Genomic DNA, 23853 nt, shown 5'->3' with positions numbered 1-23853 from the left:
CTCATTTACCTGTTCAAGTCGGGGACTAAAATTGCATTTGCAGTTGGTGCAAAGGTAAATCTCCCTAGAGGTCTCTTCACAGCACCTTACTTTGAAGCATAATTGGGGTGCTCTGACTTGCCCATGGGAGCTACTTGCCGGTGTTGATTTTTCCAGGGAGCTTAGCTCCTAGCTCCTGGCTTGGTGCTGGCACAATCTGAGTACATGCAGTGGCATCAGCAGATGGACATGGATGCCCTCCAGGAGCACCATCTGAGATCCATCACCCTGATGCCCTCAGTTGAAACCCATTCCTGTGCTTCTCTCCTGCAGACGTTTGTCAATGATGTGAGGATTCCTGACCAGAAGTACATCACCCTGAAACTGAACGATGTCATTCGCTTCGGCTACGATATCCTTTCTGAAGGGCACTGGGACTCAGGCTTGGTTTGGGTTTTGTGCTGTTGGCTGCATGAAGAGGTACCAGGGCTAATTGTGACTATTGAGTATGGTGTTTGTTTTGCCTCTTGGAGCATTTGGATGGCTCATAAGCTTGTGTTTCTCCACCATGAACCTGATTCAGAGCACATTAATCATGATGCCTGCTTTTTCATTGGGCTTTGGATCAGGCCCTGCACTGGCAGTACTGACTGTGGAAGTTCTTCAGTCTCCTCCTAATGAAGGATTGTGTTTTTTTCTTTTTATTTGGGTGGAACTCTAACTGGTAGCAGCTGGGAGCAAACATAGTTAATATATTTTTGTATGAATTAAGATATTCCAATTTTTTTTAAATTCAATTTGCCTTATTTTGTTAATCATTTCACCCAGATGTTTTCTTTTAGACAATTTTCAGGCCTTCAGCCTTCAACATTTAGTTGTGGAGCTTGTGGCCAGACCCTTGACTCTGTATTGATTAAAGTTTGCTCATGCAAATTGCTTCTGCCACAAAATGCAAGAGTAAATCTGTCTGTGCAATAGCACATTTCACCTCTAGCAAGGCAAGCAAGGTTGCAGTTACTGCTTTATTTACAGACCACAAATTCTGCCAGTGTCTGCTAAAACACCTTTGCTTTCATCCCTCTCCTTTTTTATCCTGATGTGACAGTATGACTGGCTGTAAGCATAGATGTTGACATGCCTTTCTGAGCCTGAAGAGCAGTAGGGGTAAGTAGAGGCTCCTATTGCTGTCTTTTCATGTAATCTAATACTTTTTTCACTTTTTTTTTCAGTTGCTTTTATCTGCCAAACTTTGCCCACTCAAGCTGAATTTAGAAGTAGCAAGTGTCTTCTCCAGGGTATTTTTTTCTTTTCTTTTCTGGGGACATGTCAGTTAAAACAGTCCAGACATTTCTGAGAATAGAGGCAGAGGCTGTTTTACCATTTGGTGGGGGAAAATGTTTGGCTGGAAAACTCTTGTGCATCCTTGACCCCAAGGCCACATTCTTCTGCCTTTTGCTGTCCCCATCATAATCCATTTGTACTTGCCATGCTTTAGCCCTTGAAATACTCCATCCTGGAACTTTGCTTGTCTTCCAGGGATCTGGTACTTCAGCTCTCAGCAGTGACAGTGCAGGAGCACTCACTGTTGCAACCAGACTTGCTTAAACTTATGTGTGTGCCATCCTGGATTTGCAGGAAAAGAGGGTTTTCTGGGCCGTGGATCATAATTTCGGTCTTGGGTACTGTCATCTGGGATCTTGTCATTAAAGGTGGTGTCTTCCTGTACATGTGATAAAATCTGTTACAATCCTATAGGCAATCTCAGTTGAAGCTTTTCTTGACTTTGCAACTGTTTGGTTTTTTTTTTAAATGTAGCTGCTTGTGTATGTTCTGGTTTCTTGGTGTGTGAAGACTTGCTGTGAACTCCAGTCCTGAAAAGACAAAAATCAGTGCCTGGAGCATGGGTGGGTTTTAATGGCTGCAATACCAGTTTAAACTTTTTACAGAAAGCAGGTCTCAGCAATGAGCAGCTGAATTGAAGTATTTAGTCCTGCAGCCCTTTCATGGATATTCAAGTGAAATGAATGATTATACTTACGAGTTGTAGAATTTATTGCCCTTAACAGGAAAATTTTAAAGAATGTAGGTTTTAGAGTAATCTTTTACTATGTACTATACCTGTGGCAGCTGCAAGGTCTTTCTCTGCTTTGCTGTTTTGGTTCCACTCTGTTTAGCAGAGCTTCTGTGCACACTGCAGTCAGCTTGGTGTGGATGGCAGCATTTCCTGAGGTCTTGGAGTCAGCTCTGTCCCATTGCACGAGAGCATTTCTCTTTTCCATTTACAGTTTCCCTGCTAGGCCACTATCATTTGGTTTATTTTTAGTCTAACATTTTCCATCTTCCCTTTTTCCTCCTCTTTGCTCTCTGCTCTGCTGATTGGGTTGTTCATGATGACATTCCAGATGCCAGCTTTTTTTTTTTTTTTTTAATACAGCATTGCTGAGGATTATTGCCTGGGCTCAACCATGTGAATGCCTCCCTTCCTAAGAGGTCACAGCAGCTCATGACCTGATTTACTTTTCATCTAGAAAACTGCAGTGACTGAAAGGCTTTGCCAGGGCAAGAGAGCCCCATAGTCCCAAACATTTGAGCATGGAGCTGAACTCTACTGCTCCCCTGTTCGGTGTGTGACTGGCCCACCTTGGCTGGGAAACTGAGGGGTCTGCCTGAAGCTGCTAGCCAGGTGGAGAGGATCAGGGTGTGAGCTGAGCTGGGGCTCTGGTTGCTCCCCCAGGTCCTGCACAGGGTTGCTGATGCTCCTCCAGGCTTCTCCTGTTCCAGTCCCCATGTCTGCTGCCCCTCAGCTGTCGTGGGTCTGGCCAGCAAACATGACTGTACACTCTCAGAAGCTGTGCATGACAAAGGCCATGCTGGGCTGCAGCACAGGCAGCTTTTACTACCCTGCATGTTTTAAGACTTTCTGGTTTTATGATCCTGTTTTCTTTCTGTGACTAAATGCTAGATTTCTCTGTCCATCCAATTCCTCTTTATTTTCCTTAACGAGTTCTGTACATTCGAATATGTATGTCCTGGAACAAATTCAACACAAAGTCCCTGAAGAAGCATTAAAGGTAAGAGTGGCTGGGTGCAGTGCATTTTAAAAAAAAACAAAATAAGTACACTTGTGATGATCTAGTAGGGTGAAATAATAAAATACTCTTGATGGCAGTGAAATGTCTCAAAATGTGAGGCTCTTCTTGGGTTTGGACTTAATAAAATCCTCCTTTGAGGAGAGATGCATTTTGCAGTTATCTCTACTCTGATCTCTCCTATCCCTGTGCTAACATGTAAATGAAGTTCTTTATGTTTCATGACTGCCAAGAAAAAAAAGATTACTTAAAGCTGTAACATGTTAAAGAACAACTAGCACATGAACTTGGGGGGGCACAGCAGAACTTATTCCCTTCCAGAAGTGAAGCACAGATGTCTGCCTGTGAGCATGGTGACTTATGCCATCTCCAGCACACCTCCTCAATCTGGCTGAAGTTTGCTTAATTTATTCATGTGCACCATCTCATTTTTGCCTTCAAGCTCCCAATTTTTACTTACTGAGCAGTCAGTCCTCTTATGAGTGAGGTGTTCTTTAAACATTGTTCAGTAGCATGCAAGAAATATTCAAGCATCCCCTTATCTAAGGCAGAAAAACAACCCCCCTCTAGGCAAGAAAGCTATAATGTTCAGCTGAGGGACTAAGATATCAGTGCCATGCATCAGCTCTTGGCTAGCAGATACGGCCTTCTTAGCCCTGGTTCCATGTTTAGGCCTTGGCAAGGATGGGAAATCAAACAGCTAGAATTGGGCAAATGGTTCATTGAATTTACTCAGGGATAATATGTATGAGTTCACCCTTTTATTAATTGTAATAAACCAGCTTCTAAATAGTTCATTTACCTGTGTTTATATGAACCTGTTTTAAGGCAGAATCACTTTCCTAACTGGGGAGAGGGTTTGCAAAAAATAATTAAAATAGATTGCAGTTGCCTTTGCTGGAAAATTGAGATAATGCAGATGAGCATCCTGAAATAATTTATAATGTTCCTTTAAGAACAAAGGGGATTTCAGGATTTGAATCCTGAGTGGAAAATGGCCTGAGTTCTGATTCTTCTCAGTTTATTCTTTGAAGGATTTTCTAATTAGTTATTTTGCAGAGCTAAGTCACAGTGACCTTCCTGTGTAATAGAATTGTCACTTAATGGCTTCCAAATGGGATATTTCTCCTGTTCTGTAGTGTCTACTCAGGTGTGCATGCTTTTTGTTGAAGTACACAGCTGCAGTAGAATTCTGGGTGATCTTTTGGTGGGGAAGAGGGCTTTACTGCTGCTTTTGTCTCTGCAGCATGAGAAGTACACCAGCCAACTCCAGATGAATTACAAAGGCATGGCCATGAAGAGGGCGGAGCAGCCCATGGAGCACGGTGTCTACACAGAGTCCCCACAAGCAAAGCTGGAGAAAGGAGAGAGGAAAGCAATTACAGGTACCTGCTTGGGAACCAGTTAATCTGGATTCTGAGCAAAGTGCAGCTTGAGCCCTGTGCTGGGTTATGATTCTGACAGTCTTGTGGGTTGCATTTGGGAGCAGTTCTGGAAGGATCATCTTTCTAAACTCCTGGAGTATTCCAGACTCTGGGTTTTTGGAGATTTAGCCTTCAGAAAAAAACAGCTGGTGTGATGGCTCCTACATGCCTTGTCACTGTGTGTGTTCTGGAAAACCTGTGGGCAGAGCAGGTTTGGTAAGTTCTCTGGCACCTGCCTGGTCTATTTTTAATTTCCTAATCGTGAGCTGGTGTTTGAACAGAGAGGGTGACTCAGAGTAGAAAATGTATAGCTGCTGTGGTGTGGTGCTGGCAGGCAGGCAAAGAAGCAGCAAGCCATTTCTTTCACAAAGCCCTGCATGGTTTGAAATGGCTCTATTTCCTACACTGCCAATATGTGGGTTTGAAACTGACTGCCAAACTGGGAGATGTTTGCTTCAGGTTCACTGTTCCCCTACTTCAAACCTTTTTCTAGTTGAGAAATTCCCTATGTTCTCTGTTTTGTTACCAGCTGCTGCCTTCCTTTAAAGATCCTTTGTCAAACTTGGTTCCTCCATGTTCTCCATTATGGTTTACCAGGACCTTCCCAAGAGTCTTGTCTCGTTTCACCCAAATTCCTGCCTCTTCTGTGTGCTGTCTTAAGTGGTCTTTCTCCAAGTTCTGGTCAGATACCACTTCATGGCTTTCTGGACCTTGCTGGTGCATGGGAGGAACAAGTAATGGTTTTAAAGCATACTGGTGACATGACTGCCAGTGGTGGTCTTGAGGCTTCAGGATGGCAGAGCAGTTGGAAACCTTTAGGGTTTAGCAGGGAGAGTTGCCCACTCTCTGTTGGAGGAAGAATCAGGGAGGAGAATGGAGGGAAGGGGATGGGCAAGTAGAAGACTGAGGAAAACATCTTGGGTGAGTTTACTAGAGACATGTATGGCAGCTTTCTAGAAAAAGAGTACAACTTTGGGTAAATCTGTTAAGGCTTCATGATAACTAATTGGAGTGGAGTGATTGACCGTTATCTCCCATGTACTGTCCTTATGAAAATCCCCCTAATCTGACAGAGTGCACTAAAACAATGTAATGTTCTCCCTGGTCTCCTTGCTGTCTCCAGCTGTGTGGGGAAGCACATGTGCTCATGTGCCTGACTCCCATTTTTTGCACCAGAAAACCTTTCTTTGTGTTGCTTTGGCTGTGGCTGTGTGCGTGTGTTTGGGACTGACCCTGACAAGTGTGGACATAAAGGGATGGGATTGTGGATGATGAAGTGTGACACTGGTGAGGGTAAGAAAAGGTGAACCCCACTGGGGGAAGAGCTCTCCAGCTGCCTTTCCAAGGGGCAGGAGGTTCTTGGAAAGCTTTACCAGTAACTGGAAGCACTTTGTGTTTGCTACTGCCTGGTTCCTTGAACACTCTGTTTTTTATTCTTGCCACCTTCCAAAATACGCTGTCATTGATTTTAACCTACATAGTGTAAGGAGTGGATATTTGGAACACCTTCAAAGCCAGGATGTTGAGTGACTCTTCAGCAAGGTGACCTGTTTCTCTAGCCTGTGATTTGCAGACCTGCATTATGTTTGTCATATTCAGTGGGCACAGACCAGAGGTTTAAGGCAAAACGGGCTCTGTGTTCTTACTGGGGACCAGCACTGAAGTATGTCACATGCAGTGGGACTGATGGGCAGAGCTAAAATAATCTGTGAAGCGCTGCTAACCCCACTGACGATAGAGGAAATCAGGACTTTTTGTTTGAAGTATTTTGCTGAATTGGACTGAAGCCTGTGGAAGCAAGAGGCTGAGCATTAAATCAGTCCCTTGCTCTCCCAAAAGCATCTCTGTCACGTGAGCAGAATGATCAGTGGATCCCTTTCTCATCTGCGATGTGACTAATTCACCTTGTCCTCAGCTACATACATGCACTGTTTCTCCTAGGCTGCTGGGAGGAGTGGCAGCAATTTGAAATGATTAGTGAAAAGAAGAATGTAGTATTCTTATGGGGAGTGGGCTTGCTTAGTGGCAGCAGAAAGAGGCTTTAGGAAAAGAGCTGTTTTGCTAAGTCTGTAGGTATTTAGGAATTTGCATTGACTAATTAAAGCGAGGTCTGGCCTGACAAAAGCCTTTAGAAGGATCAGTTCCCAGGGCCCGGGTGGAAAAGGGGCAGAGGGAATGCAGGGAAGAGGTTTAACAAAACAATGTGAACAATTAGAACTGCTTAGAAATGGCAGGAGGTGAGGGGCTGAGGATAAAGAGATCCAGAGGAGTGAATGAACATTCAGTTTAGCCTTTATGCTGTTGATCTTGCAGCTTTTGGGTTTATGTTGCCTGTAAGCAGAAAATCATCAGTCTATGAAATGTTTAAAGCAAGGAGCTTGGTTAATCCTCTGGGTTGGAGATGGATAAAAGTGTCCGTAGTTCAACTAGTTAATGCTAAAAATAGCTATTAGCTCTCATGTCTAAAGCCTTAAGTGATCAGGAAGCCAGGTAGAGCCTTGAACAAAGTAGATTTCAAGACAGTCACAATCCCTGTTCCCATCTGTTGCTACCTGAGTTGAGGTACTTGATGAGATAAGCTACTTTGTTTTGGTCTTCTCTTCTCAACACACAGTTAAATCCCCAGGCTGATCTTAATTCTTTGTTTTTGCAAATTTTTTGTTTTGGGACTGGGTAATCCTGAATCTGGTGACTAACCTCTTAATAACTGCTGCAGGTCTGAGTTTCCAGGGGTGGAGGCTGCTTGCAGCGTCCACTTGAAGTGGGCATCATCACTTGCAGGAGTAGGACCAATTGCGGGAGCTTCTCCTGTGCTCTGTGAAATAACTTGCTCACCAGGTCAGCATCTGTGTCATTAATAAGTCCTCTCAGCAGAGTGGACAACTTGAAAGTCTTGCTGATGTCCAGGGCTGAGGTCAGCAGGCAGCAGGGATGGAGGCAGTGGGAGCTGTGCCCAGTTGTGAAGTGGTTTCCATGGTCTTTGGCTGCTTTCCCCATGAGATCATGGCAATAGCTATTTAGACACACACAGCTCTGCCCTAGCCTTTAATTTAAGGGAGTGGTGTTATATCTGCTTTTTTGCCTGAACTAGAGCAGTGGTAACTGCAGCATGCTTAAGGTTTGACCATGTAATTCATACAAGTAAATTTGTGATCATCAGCCTGATTTGAAAGTCTGTGGGATCACAGCAAATACGAAAGACCAGGGCTTAGATTTACCATGCACATATGAAACAAATTGTGTGGCAAAGAGTCAGAGAATTGCTTTATGATTATTCCTGGTAGGTCTGAATTCTCTATTTTGGAGAGGAGTTAAAAAACAGAGATATAAGGAATTAATTTTAAAATGTTGTAGCTAGATCATCTTTTTTTTCCCCAAGGCCTCTGCTGTAAGAAACCTACTTGGGATCTTCTGAAGATGGACATTATTGTTATTAATAATGAATCAAAAACAGTTTGACTTAAAGCAAGCTGGATTTCTCATGCTTCTGTTGTGACTTGCAGTAGAGAGCTTCAAAGCTGCGTGTGCTTCTGTGAGCAAAGAATGTGCTGTTGCTGACTGTCTCTCTCTCTCATGATGGTGTAAAGCTTTGTAAAGATTCGGGCAAAGCACAGTCCTCAGTCCTGTCCTGACCACAGGGGACACCTTCAAGGGAAATCAGACCCCTCTGTTTAGAGGGAGCTGTCTGCTTGTCTTGAAAGCTCTTCTTCCTGCTTGATGATGGAAAGCAGCTTTAACACAGTCTTTCTCCTTTGCCTTTCATCACCTGGACTATATTTCTAGTTATGGCCTTGTGTTCTGTGTGATTCACTTCTCCATAAATACAGCCTTTGTATTGACATGTCTCATTTTCTCTTTTGGTGCCTCTCCTTCAGATGATCAATAGTTCTGTATTAATTTAACAGGCCACATTTTTGTCAGACTGTTAATCAAATGGACTTCCCTTGTTCTGTGCTAAAACAGCCATCATTTTTCCTTTTGAGTGACTGCCCCAAAGACTGAAATCCAGGAGCAGAACATGTGTATGTCAGTGATCTTCCCTGTATTACACCATCACTGGTAGCTCAGTATTTATCTGGCTGAATGCTTGTCCTGACCTCGATTCAGTTATCTAAAAGGATGGTTTTCGGGCTGCCTGCCTGAATTGATGAGCCAAGAAATATGTCTAAATGAATTGGCACCATCTGGGCAGCCTGGCACAGAGTGGAGAGAGGTGGTAACGAGCTGCCATCAATTGGAGGAAGTCTCATGTCATTAAAATGACTGAGCAGTTCCTTTTCATTGGTGTTCCTCCCTTCACTGCTGACTTGACCAAGCCCCGAGTTTCTCTGCTCTTGCAAGAGCATCCATCTTACACTAAAACAGAGCAGACAGGAGGTGGCTTCAGGGTGCTTTGCATGTCTCAGGACACAGGCAGACATGCTGCTCTGGGTGCTGCAGGTCCAGGTTGAGGTTGCTACCTAAAATGGATCCCAGCTGGTGAAGAGCAAAGCCCGCTGGCACAACTGCATGTGTAGCTGCTCCCTGGCCCACTTCTGTCACAGCCATCTGTTTTAGCTGCCTTCCCGTCGTGCTCTTTTCTCCTCCCCTCCCCTTTTCTACAATATTGTATTAGAGCTGGGAGAGGTGTCAGTTGTGCTGGCAAATTAGAAGGGACAGAAGTTTCTGACATGAGCAGGGCAACAAATTCTTGTAGCTTTTTGTGCTGGTTTTGGCTGGGGTAGAGTTAATTTTCTTCCCAGTGGCTGGTATGGAGCTGTGTTTTGGATTTTTGCAGAGCACAGAGTGGTTAATACAGAGATGTTTTTGTTATTTTGGCTTACACAGAGCCAAGGTCTTTTCTGTTTTCTGTACTGCCACACTGGTGAGGAGATTGGGGCTGCATGGAAGGGTGGAGGAGACACAGCCAGGACAGGTGACCCAAACTGGCCAAAGGGATATCCCAGACTATATCACATGCTCAGCATATAATATAGGGGGAAGAAGGAGGAAGTGGGAGGGGATGTTTGAGGTGATGGTGTTTGTCTTCCCAAATCACTGTTATGTGTAATGGACGCCTGATTTCCTGGAGCTGGCTCAACACCTGCCTGCCCATGGGAAGTGGTGAATGAGTTCCTTGTTTGGCTTTGCTTCTGTGCATGGCTTTTGCTTTCCTTGCTAGTCTCTATATCTCAACCCATGACTTTCCTGCCTTTTACCCTTCTGATTCTTTCCCTGATCCTGCTAGTGGGGAGTGGGTGAGTGGCTGTGTGGGGCTTGGCTGCTGTCTGGGATTAATTTCTCTGAAGTCAGAGAAATTTTACTCTGGCTCAGGATCTGTCTGCCTTCAGCAATAGCCAGGAATGACAGTGACTGTGTCACTTGACAATGCTATTCAAAATGCAAATTATTATGAATGCTCAGTGAAAACATTAATTGCTCTTAAAATATTGAAACAGTCCCTGAATAGCAAGATACTGACTCCTCAGCTTTCCATCTGTGCTTTTTGCAGTTTTAAAATGAAGTTCCAGTTCATTGTGGAGGTTGGGAGAGGGAAGGAATGAAATGCCACATGCACAAATGTGCAGCTTTGTCACAGATGCTGTAGCAGGCCTTGCAGGTGGGGCCATGTGAGCTCTGTGTCATGGGACATGAGGAACCTTCTGCTGCTGTGCAGTGAGTGCAGTGCAGCGTCTCCTACACTGATGGCCCCAGATCTGTGCACTCTGGCCAACCTGATGCACTCTTTTTAGGTGTTTCTAGACCTGCCCTGGGGTTTTGACTGTGCTAGCTGTTGTCAGAGGGGCAGTTAGGGTAATTTCCAAGTACCTATTAGGGCCCAGGGAAATTTGAGACAGCAGAGGAGCTGGATCATTATTCTTTATAAATCCTTTTTTTTTTCCCTCCTTCAGCTTCAATTGCAGTCTCAGAGTTCCTCATCAACAGAAGAGGTCTGACCAAAAGTCTGACTTACTCCCCTTTTCCCTGTGGTAGAAAAGCTCCTGGCCAACAAAGGCAAAAGCTTCCGTGTTTGTGCTCAGATTACACAGATCTTTGCGCAGTCTCTGGGAAGACTTCTGTCCTGCAGAAGGGGTTTGAGCTCTCTTCTGTCCCTCTGGACACAAAATTGTCTTGCAATAGATCACTGGCATCTTCTAGACTAGGGTGCCTTTGGGATCTGTTTGGTGCTGGAGAGACAAATTGTAATGAGGCAACTCCTTGCAAGACGCAAGGGGTAGCAGCACCCATCCTTGGCAAAGGTGCTGCTTGTGCAGCAGTGGAATGCAGGTGGTCTTTGCATTTCATCTCTAGGGTAGTTGATCCCTTTAGGCACAAATTACCTCAGACATCACTAGCTCTTGCTAATGGATTTGTGTTAAAGTGATCTCCTTCCCCTGGCTTCCCCCAGATAGCTGCCTCTCGGCCATCAACCCTAAGATCTGTACTACAAGTCAGAGTAATCCATTGTGTGCCCAAGTGTCAGATCCTGCTTGGGTGGGGTGGGGTCTAGTGGGCAAGTTATAGCGTGAAAAGAGGATGGTAGGTTTCTGCTAGGCTGTGTGACAGAAGCTCTAAGCCTCGGAGAAACCAAACCCTACACTGGACTAAGAACCTTGTGAATAGGTTTTCAAATTGTTTTTTCTCCCCTCTCCCATGAGTGGTTTGCACATAATCAGTTATGAAACATATTGCTTGGTGATTCCAATTTATCATGGTGAGAAATGCTTCCTCCTTTGAACTTTCAAAGGCCGCCTACATAACAGGAACATGGTTTATCTTCCACGCACTCTGGGCAGGGAGGAGAGTAATACTTTCAGCCTCTTTTGATCCTCAGTGTGAAGGGAGGCTGCGTGGTTAACTTTGAAACATGAACAAGATCTCTTGAAAAAGGCCCGTGGGTTGCATCTGTAAAGCAAAATTTTGCCTGTGGACTGTCAGTGTATGAGGTTATATATCTGGAATGATCCTAGAACAAAAATATCTGAAGTGGTGGCCACTGGGTCTGTGTAGCTTTAGAATTAACAGCATAAAATCAGGCTGCTTTTTAAAATTTGTGTTACACAATTCCCCTTCCTCTCCCGACTTCCCTTATGCTAACAACTGCTTTCTGTCATGTCACTGCTAAAGCAAGGAATGCAAAATTGCAGGGCTGTTTGAGAGCTGCTTTGCTCATAGCAGTGTGTGGTTTGAAAACCACAAACTGAGCAGCAGCTGGCAGTAGAAGCCCAGCTATGGCTCTGGAGCTGGAGCCAGGGTTTAAGACGTGGCCAGTTACTGCTGCTGTGACCAGAGGCAGAAGCAGCCTAACAAAGCTGGATCTTAACCTCAGCCCCTGACCTAGCCTGGTGTTTCTATCACCTCTAGATGAAAGAACAAAAGCTATTTTATTTGCTTCTCTTGAACTGTGAAAAAAGCGTAGTATTAACTGTACCACAGGCAAATTGGCTGTATTCTTTTTGTTTGTTGCATAAACAGCAGCAGCCCAAGGCACTGCCAAAACACAGCCTTGTTTAGTGGGATACAAAACGAGGAGCAGTGGATCAGCTCCACTGAGTGGGCGCCAGTTGTTGCAGTGAAGCCTTGATCTTTCAGTGAGTGCTCACTGAGCAGAGAAAGAATGTGAACGTGGCTCCTCTAGAGGAAATTCTCCAGGAGAAAATCCTCTGTCCTACAATAGCTATACAATTCACTTGGCTTACTATAAGTTTTAGAGAGCAAGAGTTTACTGCTTCTTTATGAACTTGTAAGGAGATGGTTTTACCATTTTTTCTAAAGTTTGTAATTCTTCAAGAATTTCCTGTTGTGTAATGGGTTTCACTTACAGTGGGAGTGGAAAGTGGGAGTGCAAAAAAATCTCTAGCCTGGACACATCCAAGGACATGGTGGGGCAAAAAAGGGTAGAGCTAAAGTCCTCCCAATTAAGGTGAGGAAAAATGTCAGATTTTCACCTGAATTGCAGATGAATTGAAGACAGTTTTGTGGTTAGTGTTTTGTAGTCTGTCCTGCCAACAGTCTTCCACTTTGTGTGTATAATAAGGCTAGAAAGGGACAAAAGGCAGATCTGGGAAACACAATGTATCTGGGAAAGTATCTGGGAAAGACAATGAAGGAAGGTGGAGTTAGTATCTTGCAATAAAATGTAAAAAGGAAAAAAGGGTGAAACAAAGAAAAGCCTGAACATATTATTATGTATAATTTGCTGTTGTTATAACTGTGGTGTAACAGGTTCATGGTCTCATCTGGTCCTGATGTTTTTCCCCTTCTGGTGTGCAGTTGAACCTGGTAAATTGATATTTTGTATGTTAAAGTATTTGCTTATCCTCTCTTCCTAGAAACAAATACTTACCGCACCCCTCTCTATGGGCAGCCCTCCTGGTGGGGGGAAGATGATGCAAATAACAAGGAGGAGAGAAGGCAAGAGGAACATTACTCAGGTAATGGAGGTGACATGGGGTGGGAGAAGATAGGGCACACAAAATTATGGCACACTTCTGATATTTACTGTTTGAAGCCATCTTGTTTCAAGGCTTTTAATCATTAATTCTTTTTTGTGCTTGTATTTGCACATTCCTGTGTGTAAGTTGCTGCTGCTGAAACTGGAATAAGGGAGAATTTAAAATGTTTTCCCTAAAATATTTAAAAACAGCAGTTGTGGAGTAAATACTAAGTTTGTTTTAGAACTAGTTGTGTAGCTGCATCTTTCTCACCTCATCATCCTTGGGAGCCGTTTAGTCTTAACACTCCCATTGTTGTCAGTCTGTGTGTATGGAAGAGGCCTCTTGTTTTCGTTTGTGCAGTAAACCTGATGTTTCTATCAAGCATGTGCTCTACTGCAAAGTGTTTAATTTCAGTGCACACACAGTGTATCTGTTCTCTAGCAGAGAGGGATTGTGATTAGTAGCTCTTCCAAGAAGCTGAAACAGGTGAATTGTGAAGTACTTAAAAAATGTGACTTTATCCTTTTTTTTCCCCACTTTTGTAGAGAGATCAAAAGAAATAACCCAACATGAAGAGGAACTGAATGGGAATATTTCGACTTATAGAGATGCCCAAGAACAATCTGTGTTTGCCTTCCGGAGAGAGCCAAGTTATTTTGAGATTCCAACTAAAGAATTTCAGCAGCCATCAAAATCTCCAGAAACACAAGTCCATGAGATCCCAACTAAGGATGTTGATGCTGTGGTAGCCCCTGTGGTACAGAGCCATGCCTCTTTCACCATTGAATTTGATGATGGTACCCCTGGTAAAATAAAGATAAAAGACCACGTAACTAAATTTTCACTCAGACAGAGAAGACCCTACAGTAAGGAACCAGCTCATACAGAAGTAATGTCAGCAGAGAGCAAAGTGGCTGACTGGCTTGTCCAGAATGACCCAAGCCTGATGAGAAGGCAGTCTGCAGGAGATGATGTTTACAGTACCAAGAGTGACCTGCCAATTCATGTAAGGACACTTAAAGGTGAGTGAATGTCTTGTCATGTGGACATAGCTCTCTGTTGGCCATGCAAATGTTGCCCTTCATAATAAAATATGAAACTGGACTTAATTATCTCTGCTCCAAATTTGCAAGATGAAGAATATTACTTTAATGACTGTTGATCTCTTGAATGCAGCTAGCATGCTCTTCACCTGGCCCTGGAGTGTGATGTTGGTTTGGGGCACTAATGTGACTTTTCTTCATGTATAATGCCAGCTCAGCAGTAATTGGTTGAAAAAAAGATTTTGATTTTTAAATGTCTAAAATAATTTCCATATGCAGGCTGATAAACACAGATACTCCTGAGTTTGGTTCTCTTGGCTTCTCCTATCTGATGGAATTACTTTCCATTTTAACTGCAATCCAGAGGAGTCTAAGCACGATCATCCTGCTGTCCTAAGTGTGATCATCTGGTAATGACCAGAGCCAGTTGGTTGGATGACAGAAAGTGCTGAGACAGAGAGTACTGGTAGAGTTGAGATACAGATGATCCCCATTAGAGGAAATTGTTGTGCTTGTAGGAAAAGGTTTCTTCTCCTAACCTAAAGCTTCTCTGAAATCCTGCTCTGTTCAAAATCATCAGATTTCATGGACCTGTGTCTTTTTAAGTGTGTCACTGTGAGGAATTCTTTGGAGATTTTCAAAGGTCTGAAGTGAAGTTGGGAGCCCACTTCTTAGAGCAGTTGGTGGGACTTGCAATTTTGAATACATTCTGCAAGATTTTTGTATCTCTCTCGGGCCATCCATGGAGGAGACCAGTCATTCCTGCATTCTCACTGCCTTGCCTCTGGAAAAGCTGTGGTTTTGAACTGCAGTTTGAGCTGATGAAGTCATATTGAAGGCTACTAGACCTACTTAAGCTTGAGGTCCTACTTAAATAAGAGCTATACTTTGATTTCTCTTAAAGGAATATTTATTTTGACCTTCTTGGGGAAAAAACCCAAAACTCATCATAATGTGGATAATTTTATGTATTATACCTCCAAACTGCTGGTATGGATACATATTTTTGGGAACCCCATACGTTCATAAAGGTTTCATATTCAGCCATAGGGTTTGGCATGGCATGGAAATTGAACTTCTTTGTTGGCCACTGCTTGGTTCTAGTCCTTTCCAGTAAGGGACAACACTGAGGTGCCCTGTTTGGTTATTTAGGGTCTTATTTTCAGTGACTGATGAAAGGTTTTGTGCTGGGATTTTTTTATGTTATGGATTTTTGGAGAACATTGTCAGGGACAGAAATGTCCTTCAGTGGTTTTGCTCTTTCCTCTTGGAGAAAACTAGAGAGTTGGGCAGCTGTTGCTGTTGTGATGCACAGGAGCACTAGAGACTGGCTGCATTTGCCTCTCTGCAGTCCATAAGGCATGGAAAGAAGCTGAGGTAATTCAATGCATAATTTGCATATCAAGAAATCAACGCTGGACATTTGATTAAAACATACAGTGCTGATGGCCTGGGGAGCTGATCCTCCCCTGCTTTGGCAGGTGTCATTTATCTGCGATAGCTGTGCAACGTGTTCTTCTGGCAGGGCTAATTTTGAAGATGTCTTGGAGGCTGCTGCTGGCTGCCTACCAGCTTTGGGTCTCCAGGATCAAAATTCCCACCAGGAATATATTCTATTCAGGATAGAAATGCCCACATTGGGGCTATCTAAATAACTTTTGTTCATTTTCAGCAACAATGTGGTGAATGTAAAGCCTGGTATGGAGACTACAGTGTGTGACTACAGTGTGTTCAGGTCTTAGCAGCTTGAGGGGATGTGCATGGTGTTCTGCTGGGGCATCCATGAGCATGGTGCATGTTTTCCTTGTGTCCTCACCATTTTGCATTCATCAGAGCTCTTAGTTAAGACCTTTAATTTAAGAACTTTCCCTTCCAAGGGTGAAGCTTATCAGCCCTCAGGGCACAATGCAAAGTTTGCTGGCTTTCTTCATCAGTGTATTAGGAAACTCTTCACAGAATTGACTCCTGGGATGAATGGACCTTGCATTAAATTGTAATCTTTCACAGTTAACTTGATATAATAGTTGGTCTTCACCCATGAGTCTGGAGAACTTGCCAAGTAGGTTTGAGCAGTTTTCCTTCAAACACGTGGTGTTTTAGCCAGTATATCTTGCTACATATTACAGTCTAGAGCGCAGAGACCTCTTTCCCCGTTCTCCCGATGACAGGTTCCTGGTCGTTGACTGAATCGTGTTGTGTGCCTTCACACCCGTTTCCTTCTCCAAAAAAAGGTTTGTTTTTTGTTTTACTTTTAACTTTTTGTTTTAATTTTAACTTTTTGTTTTACTTCAACTTACTTTCTAAGAATCCCGAGCTAAGGTGCTGAGGGGCAGGCAGGCACTGATACATAGAGTTGTAAAGATGGTTGTTGCTAACATAAGTGAAAATAATTATAAACTTAGTTTATCTTGGTGAACTGTTAAGTAATAATTTAACCTTTGCTTGGCTGGTGATAGGATGGTGTAACTCATGGGGGTGTCATGGTGTAATTCTTAAATCTCCAGGAAGAGTAAAGAATCCTGCAAATTTACTTTTCTGTTAGCCTCTTTATTTCCTCTTGTCGAGGAGGGTGATATGGGTGCTCAGAGATGCATGTACTTGTAATGCACTGATCTGATCTTTCATCGTGGGGATTTGGTTTCATGGGATGCAGTGTGAGGGTTTTATTTCCTGATCCTGCAGAGATATTTCTGTTCTATAAAAGAGAAAACCCAGTGAGGTGGTCTTGGACTACAGTAATTGGGTAGAATGGCAAAATAATCTCGTCATTTTTATTTAAATTGAAAAAAGAAAGAAACAGAACATTAGGTATGTAAGCCAATTGCCATTACAAAATCAGAAATCCACAAGGCTGAAACTACTTCTTGAATTCTTTTAAAATAAATAATTTACTTGGTAGCTAACCAGTGGTGAAAAGTGGGGTCAGGAGAGAGCTGTCTTCTCTCCTATTTCTTCTGATGGGGTGCAATCCCTGTACCACACAGGTGTCTTTGGAGTTTTTTAATCCTGTAGAATCCTTTTCTTGTAACTGAAATAATAAATTTCATCTGGGAGGTAATGACAAGACCACAACAACTGAGTCTGAGGGTCAAATCTACATACCTTGTTTCCAGGCCACAGGCACGAGGACGGGACGCAGAGCGACACCGAAGACCCCAAGGCGGAGAAGGAGGCGACGACGGGCGGGGAACGTCCGGCAGAGCAGACGAGGCTGCAGCGCCAGATGAGGCGTGACCCCCACGAGATGCTGCACAACAAGCAGGCCTTCGTCATCGAGTTCTTCGAGGACACGCCGCGGAAGAAGCGGTCCCAGTCCTTCACGCACAGCGCTCACTCGTCCCAGAGCGACACGGATCTGAAGAGCAAGGTTGAAAAGCGCAAGAACGCGTTGCCGGCGGAGAAGCCAGGAAATTCAGTTCCGCCATCCCACCTCACAGCCCAGGTGGGCAAACCCACCAGCAACTCCTGCGGGACCCAAAGAACGAGCTCCTTCAAGAGGGAGAAGACGGAGGATCGGATCAACTCTTCATCCTCCTCTGCTCCCAGAGCCAAAAGTTATGGGAGCGTTGGGAGGAAGTCAAAGATGGCTCAGGATTTCATGGCTGAGTACTTGCGTGAGACTGCTCAGTCTGGGAAGCCAAACGCTGAGAAACCAGCCCCTGCGCCCGTGCCGGTAGCTCCACGCGTGGTTATATCCTCAGAACCAGAGCCTGCCTCTGATCCCACTCCAGAGGTGAAGTCTGCCCAGGGCAGGAGGAATGATGAGGAAGACAGTGTAAGTGAGACAGGCACGTACACCATTGAAACAGAGTCGCAGGACAAAGAGGTGGAGGAAGCACGAAAAATGATAGATCAGGTAAATGCTGCTTTTCTGTGCTTGGCCAATGAGCTGAGGGCTCAAGGCTTGGAGGGCCTAATTTAACTGTTGCCATAAAGGGATGCAGTTGGGTGCGGCAGGGCTTTATAGTTAGGGGTGGGAAATCATCCTGGGTGACCTGTGCTAAGGATAGGCCCCAACAAACTGTGATGCTTGTCTTTAAAAAATCCCATCAAAACAACAAAATTATAAACAAAAAAAAACACAGAGTAAAAGAAGGCAAAACATGCCCATGGCAAAGGGCTGCTTGCTTAAGAAATGGAATTTGGAAGCAGAAGTGAAAGTGGTTTTGCCATCTGTTTAGAGGAAAGGCAACACCTGAATAAAGATCAGGCTGATCCTGCTGACAGCTGTGGCTGGGAGCAGCTCTGCTCTCTAGGACTGCTCCCAAGCCTCTGCCTTGGCATTGCATCACCTCCTGCCCACTGTTATGAAGATAGGAGCTGTGGCCCATCACTGATGCATCATCCCATGGTAGGCCACAGGAAATGCCAAGGGCTGGTGCTTACAAGCCTTAGTGGCAGATGTTTCTGTATTTGGCTGTGGCTGATTAGAAAGGCAGTGCTTGCTGTCAGGGCAAGCGGCAGCTGGCTGAGATTGCAAAGGGTGTGATCTAGGGCAAAGGCAATCCCAGATGGATCTGTACTTGTTTGGATTTTGCAGAGTGAATGATTGCTTAAAAAATAACTCCAGAGATGAGGGAGGCTTAAGAAGAACCCACCCAACTAACCAACCGCAGGGCAAACCAAAGTTTGGCTGATTTTTCAGGTTTAACTCTCATCTGCGGTCTATTATGAAAACAAAACTGGCAAGTTGTTATGAAGATTTAGTGAAATGTAGTCAGGAGGAGGCAAGGTTTAAAGGAAGCCTTAATTGAACCTGACTTTAGAGCTTTGTATAGAGTGTTTATGAGCCTGGATCTAGCTTCTCTCTTTTGTTTTTTATTACATTTGTTCCTTACATCTTGTTTGAAATGTGATCGGAAGCTTTCAGGGCATGGTATTTAGGTCACAGCAAGGTCCTAGTCCTGACATTAGATGACTTAATTGTTTTGGTGGGAAAGTACAAGGGAAAAATGCCACAAAAATAGAAATATTTCTGAGGAACAGTCTTGGCAGCCATGTGACTGGTGGAAAAACTGGCCAGCTTCTGGTCCTGACTGTGCCATAGACTTGGTGCAGTGCAGACCTGCCACTGTGGAACAGCTGATAACTGTACCTCAGTGTTTCTGTTCAGGAGGAAAAAAGATGAATTCTGAACTTGCTTAGGTGCTGAGATGTCTCTGTTCTTTATTGCTCCACCACTGTAAGCGCATTTTTTTTGCCAGCAGTGAGAGTGGAGATCTTTATGGCTGTCTCTGTGCAGCCAAGGCACCCTCTGTGGTGCTATCCTCCTCTGAACTTCTTGCAGTCAAGTGAGAGGAAAAAGCCCTGCTGAGGCATGAGTCTGGGTCCCCCCCCCCAACAGAAAGGCGTGCTTATCTTCAGGGGGAATCTGTCTAGCGAGCTCAAACACTCACCCATCTCAGAGATGCATCCTTTCCCAGTTCCTTGTGGCAGTGCAAGGCTGCTTTGCTCAGCCCACTCACAGCTGCAGTCTATGAAAGGCACTGGGGATGGAGCTTTTCCATTTTCTCTGTCTAAATCTTCATGAATGAGCTGATACAAAGTTTTCCTGACACTCATCCTAAATTTCTCTGGGCTGCAAAGGGGCTCCTTTTCAGTGTAAGTTATTGCTGTTAAAGGCAACACCCCTAAATAATGAGGGAGAGAGGAAAGGTGGGTGTAAGTGGAATTCTGTGATTAAGTATATTTAAAGCTGCTACTGTGGAATACAGAAGAAAATGATTTACATAGTTTGCATGAAAGCATTGGCAAGTGTTTTTGGCCCCTTAGGATCATAGTTTGTGTGTGACTGATGTTTCACAGATTTGGACTTTTGGGTAATGTTTTTCTGTTTTCTTGCATTTTAATATTCCCATGCAAACATCTTTTCAGGTTTTTGGCGTTCTTGAATCACCTGAATTTTCCAGAATCTCTTCAGCCTTTAGACCAGTAATTAAAGGCGAAAAAGACGACTCGGGTTCTCAGCATCTAATCGCTGAAAATGGCACTAGTCAGAAGTCACCTTTGCTCCAGGCATTTTCCTCAAAAGCTGTGAATGGGTCTCAGGCTGAAGCGCAGGTATGGGCAGTCCAGGTGGATTTCCTGGGATGGTGGAGGTGTAGATGTGTTTTCTGTCTGGATGTAAATGGGATGTGTAGCTTGATTTCCATTGTGAATAGACCGAGTGATGTCAGTATGAGAGGAGAGATTTTTGTGGGTAGGATTTTGTGTACAAACCCTCTTTCTGACCATCTTCCCACCTTGTTGTAGATGTCTGCAGCATCTCAAGGGAGTCAGAAGTGGGTGTCAAGGTGGGCAAGCCTTGCAGACAGTTACTCTGACTCTGGATCTGCCTCTGGGCAGGGTGATGGAAATGCAGGTAAGTCTTATCCAACACTGAAGTTTGAGGGTAGCTCAATCTAAACCAGGATAGGAAAAGCAGAAATTAAGGGCTTCTATGCATCTGGCTGTTGCTTATTTTCTGTTTTAGCTACAGTAGTTGGAGATGGGAAGCACAGAGTGAATGGTTCCCAGTGGACTGAAGGCAGAGAGAGCCTCTGGTTTGCGTTTTGGAGTTATTCAAGAGGTTCTTAAATATTGGGTTTGACATGACTAAAGGGAACTTGGGAAGGAGAAAGCTTGTAAGGGTTTTGGGTGTTAACCAGCCCCAAGCTGTGATTCCTTAGACTGCCTTATGATGCCAGATGAGAACCCTTTGCACATAGCCTTGGAGTTAGTTCCTGACTTGCATGTTTTTTCGTGTGCTTCCCGTGTGTCTGGCTGTGCTGAGGAATTAGGCTATTCCAGGGTTTGCTGTTGATTGGAAGATTTAAAGGGTGGACATCAGCATAGAAAACTAGATATTGTGGGGGAGAAGGGAAACTGGAGGATGTCAGACTCCCATCATAACATGGAAGATACCCTACAGACCCTGTGGTTCTCTTGGTGTGTGAGAAAAGGAAAAACGCACTTTGTTGGCTTTTGCAAATGTTTTCAAATTTTTTGGTTGGGATTACTAGTCATACCTTCTTGCCATTGACAACTATAGATAGATCAAATAAAGATTAGGAGAAGACTTTGTTTCAGAGATTATTGCCACTGTTTTCACACCATGTAGGATACCTAACTCCTTGAGTGCTTGTAATATTACCATAACCAAATAACCAGTTACCCTGGTGTTTAAAGGTGTTATCAGATATGGGGGCCTGGCCAGCAGCATGGGAGAAATAGGAATGCTCTTTCTATGGAGTTTTTCTCTGCTGATAAGCCCACACAGGCTGGGGCAGCAAGCTCTTATTCAGAGCCTCTTGATTATTACAAGGTCTTTCTCCTGGGACTTTGCTCTGGGATACAAGTGTAGGAGGACTTGTACAGTGAAAAACACCATCTGTTTAGTCAAATGGGCCATGTTGTTTAGAATGGCACTTAAAACACTGCATCACTGATGTCTGATGGCTTTTCATCTCATTCCTTTGGCCTGATTGATGCTAGATGCCAGCAATGTCATTATCCTCCATAGAGCTTGTACTGAGAAGTATATTATGGGAGAATGAAGCTGACATACTACCTTGAGAAGGGAAGGTGTTGAGCAGTGTGATTCAGCAAAGGAATGAAGTTTAATGTCTGTATTGATAAACCCGAGGGAACAGGGACCAGCCAGGCCCTGCTGATGTTTATATTACATAAAACCTTAATTCTAAGCACATCTTGTGAGTGCTTTTGTGGACTTGCACTTTGGAGGATCAAGCTCCTCCTAAACATACATATAAATAAATAAGTGGCACAGATTTAGAGTAATTGATTTTTTTCCACTTCATTCTCTTCAGAAAGCGGGGTGCCCCCAAAACCAGGGGAACTAGAAAACTCCGTGCCCTCGAGAACAAGGCGCCTTCTACCCCAACTCCCACCCAGTGATAAATCAGACAGCCCCACTCCCACGGTCCTGGTGTGCCAGGAGTCCTATTCAGAGGTCACCAAGAGAACCATTGTGAAGGACCACTGTGCGGAAACCTATGGCGATTCCAGCAGCCGCCTCTTCATCCAAGAAGACCTGGATCCAGATAGCCTCAGCGATGCCAGCAGATCTGACGATGGCTTCAGCACAGAAAAAGGCAAGAAATACAAAGAGAACAGCAAAACGCTAGAGCAGATGATGGAAGACAATAGATCAGAGAGCCGGCAACCAGGAGCCTCCCGCATCTCTCACGTGAGAGCTGTGAGTGAGCCAGTTACTACTTCGTTCTACATTGGTGATGACAACAGTGATGCAGGGGTTCCCTCCAAGCTCTCTCTGAGTGTGTCCCACACTCGTGCAGACAAAGACAGCAAGGATCCGGAGTTTTCCTTCAAGTGTGCTGGCACACCAGTTTCTGGAAAGCCGCCGGTCAAAGATGTTAGTGCTTATATAAACTCGGCTGGAAAAGTTGTCATTTCCCTTCATCAGAGTCTTCCTCAAGATCAAGAAAACACATCGGGAAAGGAAACAACCTCTTTTGTTAGACAGGAAAGTTTTACCAAAGATAAATCAAGCAGTGGTGTTCCTCAGAATAAACTCCCACATATTTCAAGTCATCCTCTGCTTAAAGATTTAGAGGCTGTTCGGTCAACTCGTATGGACTTTAGTCAGGACACTCATCTTCTGCTTAAGGACACTGAAACTGCCTTGGCAGCACTGGAAGCCAAATTGCTTGGTCAAAGCCAACAGCTGGAGCCCTCGGAAACTGCTGGTCAGCTGGAGGACTCCTTGTCAGGGGACTCGGACGTAGACACGGCCAGCACAGTCAGCTTGGTGAGTGGCAAAAACGTCCCAGCAAGTGCCCCAAAACGCAAAGCAGTTGCAAGTTTGCAGAAGGAGAAATCTTCCTCCACGCCATCCATCCAGGACCAGTGTGGGCAGCCCAGCGCTCGGGACAGGCTGACGGAGAAGCGGAAAACACAAGCGCCAGAGGCACCAAACCGAGCAGAGGCTGCCAAACGCTTCCAGATGAAGCGGAGCGCTGGGACTCGAGGGTCACTTGACTTCACAGATGATGAGAGAAGTTCAAACTCGCCCTACCTGCCAGTCCCAGATGCAGTTGTGTCTGACCATGAGCACTCGGTATCCCGACCTGTTCCCAGGAGGAAACCTTACACTCAGCCCACCAAGGAGGACCAGAGCAAAACGACCTCGAACGTGCAGAAAATCCAGCAGGTTCTCACCCGGTCCAACAGTTTATCCACCCCCCGGCCCACAAGGGCCTCAAAGCTGCGCCGTGCCCGCCTGGGAGATGCTTCGGATAACGAATGTGTGGATGCTGAGAAAGCAGCCCCCAACTCGGACACCACTGCTCAGGGCACCAAGCAGCCCACAGAGACAAAGAAGCTCTCCCGGTTGGACATCCTGGCCATGCCCAGGAAACGGGCAGGTTCCTTTACCGTGCCCAGCGACTCGGAGACAGCGCAGTCCAGGACAGGGTTTTCGGGCCGCAGCGCCGAGTCCTATCGCAAGACGGGTGTTTCAGAGGTGAGAGCTGCAGCCAGGAAAACGGCAGCTGCTGCCTCTGCCAAGCAGCCTTTCAGCAGGACCCGTTCAAGCAGTGTCAAGTATTCCTCCTCATCATCCTGTAAGTGCTCTTGCTTTATATTTCTCCCCTCATCCCCTGTTTGACTTACAGGCTGCACACGGTTGCCGAGGATTAGCAATAGTAGTAGAGGTGCTGCCTTGGTGAGTAGAGAAGTTTGCATTAATGAGCAGCACGGATGTTGAGATTTCCTGTGGGTGTGGAGACAGCACTGCACTGTCATACTCAATGTCAGTACCATGTGTCAGTACCACACTGTCAATACCATGTGAGATGGTGTTGTGGTGATGTTTGTGAGAATACTACAAATAGCTACTTTTTTTTTTTCTCCAGTGGTTTTGTTTTTTGAACAACCAGTT

At 44.7% G+C, this 23853-nt stretch overlaps 1 protein-coding gene across 4 annotated transcripts in view; it reads left to right on the top strand.

Moving 5' to 3' along the window:
- The window catches only part of CEP170B (centrosomal protein 170B), a 57933-nt gene that overhangs the window by 15927 nt on the left and 18153 nt on the right, over positions 1–23853 (top strand). For 2 of the 4 annotated variants that reach the window (XM_033061865.1, XM_033061864.1), the window contains exons 4-13: positions 313–391; positions 2992–3050; positions 4315–4453; positions 12805–12906; positions 13455–13931; positions 16121–16183; positions 17066–17808; positions 19827–20012; positions 20205–20313; positions 21761–23536. In XM_033061865.1, the coding sequence (XP_032917756.1) occupies positions 313–391; positions 2992–3050; positions 4315–4453; positions 12805–12906; positions 13455–13931; positions 16121–16183; positions 17066–17808; positions 19827–20012; positions 20205–20313; positions 21761–23536 (3733 nt within the window). The remainder of the gene's footprint in view (positions 1–312; positions 392–2991; positions 3051–4314; positions 4454–12804; positions 12907–13454; positions 13932–16120; positions 16184–17065; positions 17809–19826; positions 20013–20204; positions 20314–21760; positions 23537–23853) is intronic. The other 2 variants (XM_033061868.1, XM_033061867.1) reach the window with 1 other exon arrangement.

The sequence above is a fragment of the Catharus ustulatus genome, chromosome 6 (genome assembly GCF_009819885.2).
Source record: "Catharus ustulatus isolate bCatUst1 chromosome 6, bCatUst1.pri.v2, whole genome shotgun sequence".
Taxonomy (NCBI): domain Eukaryota; kingdom Metazoa; phylum Chordata; class Aves; order Passeriformes; family Turdidae; genus Catharus; species Catharus ustulatus.
This window is presented reverse-complemented; position numbering and strand designations above follow the sequence as displayed.